General features: G+C 55.1%; 1 protein-coding gene; it reads right to left on the bottom strand.

The window, feature by feature from the left end:
* Positions 1-833: 833 nt before the first annotated feature.
* On the bottom strand, positions 834-4,331 carry FFUJ_04299 (uncharacterized protein; the record flags this gene model as incomplete). XM_023572433.1 has 4 exons in its annotated part: positions 834-2,477; positions 2,531-2,962; positions 3,023-3,879; positions 3,950-4,331. The coding sequence occupies 4 exons, from the start codon at positions 4,329-4,331 to the stop codon at positions 834-836; spliced, it is 3,315 nt and encodes a 1,104-aa protein (XP_023426557.1).
* Positions 4,332-4,582: the final 251 nt, after the last annotated feature.

Below are 4,582 nucleotides of genomic sequence, written 5' to 3'. Positions count from 1 at the left end.
CGGCAGTAAGGCTAGTGCTGGGGATGCTTGGGGAGGTGGTGATGGTGGCAACACTGGTGGCTGGGATGCTTGGGGTGCTGATACTGCTGCACCTGTTGTCGCTTGGGGAGGTGGTGGTGATAATGGCAGTAAGGCTACCACTGGGGATGCTTGGGGTGCTGATCCTGCTGCACCTGTTGCCGCTTGGTAAATTTGAGCATTCTTGAGCGGATAACTGGTTAAGCTTTGACTGAAGATGTTATCGATCTTATTGGATATTCGATTTTGGGACAGGGTGAGCACCGCTTGCGGTTGCTGGAGGGGTGAAAAGGAAGCATTGTTGACAGGATGTCGACGGATCTGACTGTTCTAGGATGTTATCGACCTCATCGGACATTCGATTTTGGGACAGGGTGAGCACAGCTTGCGGCTGCTGGAGGGGTGAAAAGGAAGCATTGTTGACAGGATGTCGACGGATCTGACTGTTCTAGGATGTTATCGATCTCATCGGACATTCGATTTTGGGACAGGGTGAGCACAGCTTGCGGTTGCTGGAGGGGTGAAAAGGAAGCATTGTTGACAGGATGTCGACGGATCTGATTGTTCTAGGAGACCTCCTGTCTTATTATTGAAGCCCTATATATTCCTGATCCTTTGTAGTTCTTTTCCTGCTTACCTAGCTTTGAGTACTTTCGTGATGGGTGTATGAGAGTGAGTGAGTTCTATTCATATTGGAATATCAAAGAGGCTTGGGGGAATTGCTAGGGGTCCAACGCGCACACGTAAACTTCACAAGGTATTTGATTATACAGAAAGGCACATTCAGCAGCATTATTCCATTCCATTTCCTCTACCTATGCCTTTGTGGCAGCCTCATCCTTCGCCTTGCCCTTGCCCTTGTTCGGCTTACAATCCACCACCGCCACGCGTCCCGCATTAAACAGCGACTTGTGAACCTCCCTGAGCATCGTGGCCTTCTGAAACGACACCTCGCCAGTGGGTGTCTCTATCCTCTGCGCCCTGGCTCTGCCCTTGAAGTCAACCGTGTCGATGTCACTGAAGATGACGAGAGCACACTTGTGTCGACTTAACATAACGTTGAGTCGACGCTCGTCAGAGGTGAAGCCAGCACCGACGGCGCGGGTAGTCGCTGTAATAACGACAACCATATCTGCCTCCTGACCTTGGATTGCATCGACGGTGGAGGGCGGGCGCATGTCCTTCAGGACCTCGTATTCTCGCTTCTTGTAGAAGCTTTCGATGGCATCGATCATAGCGGAGTATGGAGCGATGATGAGAATATCGGCAGGATTAACCTGCTTGGTCTTGACGAACTCGGCAAGGAAGTTGAAGGCGACCTTGATCTGGTCGATGTTCTTCCTGGTGCGCGTCACGGGATCCACGTGACAGAAGGAATTCTTACAGTCGACGAACAGAGGGGAGAGGGTGCCGCGCTTTCCATCAGGCTTTGGGGGCTTGACGGCGGGAAACTTGACCTGGATGAACTCTTCCAAGACGTGACCGAGATGGTGAGAGGCGAGCTCGACGTCAGCACCAGCGCCGTAGGTACAGGCGACATCCTTGTAGACCGATTTACGGCAGAGCTCGAACTGCCCTCTTGCCAAGCGCAGTTGAGTACGCAGACGGTAGACGGGCCAGCCCATTCCCTTGATGAACTCAAGAGGCGAGATTACGCCGTCGGGGCCGAAACGGTTGACATAGATGCCGTCTTTCTCATCCTCCAATGTCATCACCACGGGAGCCAGCTGCTTCTCATCGCCAGCGAGCAGACAAGGGAGGAGAGTGTTTCCCCAGACAGAGCATAGGTCAGCACGAGTGATGTTGCCAGCCTCGTCGATGGCGATGCCGCGGGCCTGCAGCTTCCACCTGTGGAGTATGTCCTCGGTGTGCGCGAGCGCGGGAAGGGTGCAGAGGATGTCAGCAGCTTCAACGATGCGCTGGACCAGGTTCTCAAGCTCAGCCTTGCCAACAGTGTCACCGTTGTTGGCGTACTCTTCCCAAGTGATCTTCCCGGAAACCCGATCACGGAGGCGAGCTAGGCCGCTGCTCTCAGCCAAAGACTTGTGGAGCTCGTGGAGCTTGGTGCTGTCATCCTCATGGAGGGGGCGGGCATCGGAGCCGAGACAGACGAGGAGCCAGTAAGCAGCCGACAGATGCAGCTTCCACTTCGACCTGAGACCCCATGTGCCAAATGGTGCAGCCTCATCGCCAAGGTCGGGCTTCTCCAGCAGTTTCTTGAAGGCAGCAATCTCATCGTGGAGTTTGTGGCCACGGACGACCAGAGCTCGGTGCAGACGGTCACCTGGCTGCTTGCCGGAGTTGTACTTTGCGGTAACGCGACAAGTAACAACGTCGATGCGAGCACACAAGTTGTTGACTGCAACATGCGTGGGCCCGGAGCCGAGGACGCGACCGACACTAGCTGCCATACCGAGAGTCGCGAGAGCAACCGCAGTGGTCTTGCCAAAACCAGGACCCTGTTTCACTTGTCAGTTGAGGTGCTTGGACTTATCATTGGGATAATACTTACAGCCGTGATGAGACCCAGACCAAGGGGGCAGTCGCTGAGGTACCGTCGGAAGCGTTGGCGGTCGACCTCGAGGGCTTCGGTCATCAGAGCGTCGATCCACTCTGCGTTGGGGCCACGAAGAAGGTTGACAGATGGCAGGGTCTGAAGGCGCATACGCTTGCCTTGGTTGTTGATACCCATCTGAGCCATGTCGTCCTCGAGCTGGTCCATGCCGCCTGGGGCAACCATCGTCTTCCAGAAACCATTGCCACGCATGAGGTCCCGATGGAGGCTCATCACCAACTTCTCACGGTCGGAGAGAGGCTTGGAGTCCTCAGAGCTTTCGCCACGAATGACACTGGTAGGGGCAGCAGTGGGGAGGAATTCACAGACGGCTTCGACCTTGCGTTCGATCTCCTGCAGCTGTAGGTCCCAGTTGAGCGTAACGTGATTCTAGCACGCTTTGCCAGCCTTGTCAGCCTCTGTGCGGTTCTTGAACTCCTTGGGCTCTACTTGAGCTGCCTTCGGGGGCATGACCTCCAGAACAAGTTCGTCTTCATCAGCGGTGAGAGGGTGATCGTTCAGGACTTCGAGAGATTCGGGAAACTCTCGGATGCGAGCCTTCCATCCCTCAGTCTGATCTCCGTCGTAGATCACGAGCTTGACTTGGAAGTCCTTGGTGAGACGCGCCCATGCCTTCGCGAAGTGAGTGAAGAAGCCCTTGCCCATGGACACAATGACGTAATACCGTGTCGATTGCTTGAGGGTCGCTGGCTTCTTGACGAAGTATGCGGCGCGCTTCTCTTTGTCCATCTCGAGGCAATCTCGGTGAAGCCACATGATGTCCTGGACAAGACTCTGAGTGAGAGCGGCCACGTGGTGCCCATCGGTAGGGTAGTCCCAAGAACCCTCGACTTGCCCGCCTTTGATCTCGCTGAGCTGCTTCATGTATCTCTCCAAGTCCCAGGAGTGGATGTCACCATAGCCGTAATCGAACTTGGCTGGTATGCTAGGCACGTCCATCTTGACTTGCAGCGAAGGATGAGGATCGGAGGCGATGAAGGAAAATCGCTCCTGCTGAAGAAGGCCGAGGAGCGTCTTGCCCCCGATGACGTGGGCCGAGTCTGGGTGTTGAAACCACTCGTGCGCAGGGTGACTTGCGTTGGCGAATGGTAACCCGAATCCCTCTACAGAGATTTCGGCGCCTTTCTTGAGAGTGACCTCAACCCATGACATCGCCTCTTTGGTCTTCGGAAGCTTGGAGATCTCTTCTTGAGTTGCGGCCCGGAAACTGACCTCGATCTCATGAGGGAACTTGACCCTGAGCCTTCGGAACCCGCATGTAACTGGCGAGCGAGATTGGAAGTCAACTGGAACATTATTAGCTCTGTACAAGAAGATGGTCGCAGACCAGATGAGCGGTGATAGGAATGAGCTTACTTGTATGACACTGTCCGAAGCCTTCGTCCTCGTTCGAAGCCGCAAGAGGGAAGTCGATAAAGACTGCGAGATACTGCTCAAGAGTCGCAGCTCGCCGGGTGTAAAGCCTTGTCTCAATATCTGAGACGCCGAAAGACTTTCCACCAAAGAGTTCCTCGCCGATCACGACAGCACAAGGGTTGAACACTGCCGAGGGACCTTTAGGCTTGGTATCGGAGGGAGCCTTGGCATCGGAGGGAGCCTTGGGAGCCTTGGGAGCCTTGCCAGCCTTGCCAGCCTTGGGGTTGAAGGCGGCGGAGAAGGAGGAGGAGGGAGCAGATGGAGCGGATTGCTTCTGCTGGTTATCGGTGCCCTTAGGGCCGGAGGAGGTGGGTTGAGACATGACGGATCTCAACAAAGGGAGGGGGGGGGGGGGGGAGGAAAACACAACAAGGAATCTTCTTCGGAGCGACAGGACACAGCAAATGCTGATATTTACGACCGGGCCAAAAGACACCGGTATACCTATCGACCTTGGATTTTTCCAAGCGTGAGGAGGGGGGGTGAGGAGGAGGGGGAAGGGGTAAAACGAAGCCTGACCCAAGATTCCTCGTCAGCAACAGGACACAGCAAATGCCGATATTTACGACCGGG

Source organism: Fusarium fujikuroi, chromosome FFUJ_chr02 (genome assembly GCF_900079805.1).
Source record: "Fusarium fujikuroi IMI 58289 draft genome, chromosome FFUJ_chr02".
Lineage (NCBI taxonomy): Eukaryota > Fungi > Ascomycota > Sordariomycetes > Hypocreales > Nectriaceae > Fusarium > Fusarium fujikuroi.
The sequence above is the reverse complement of the archived record's forward strand: the minus strand, read 5'-3'. Positions and strand labels throughout refer to the sequence as shown.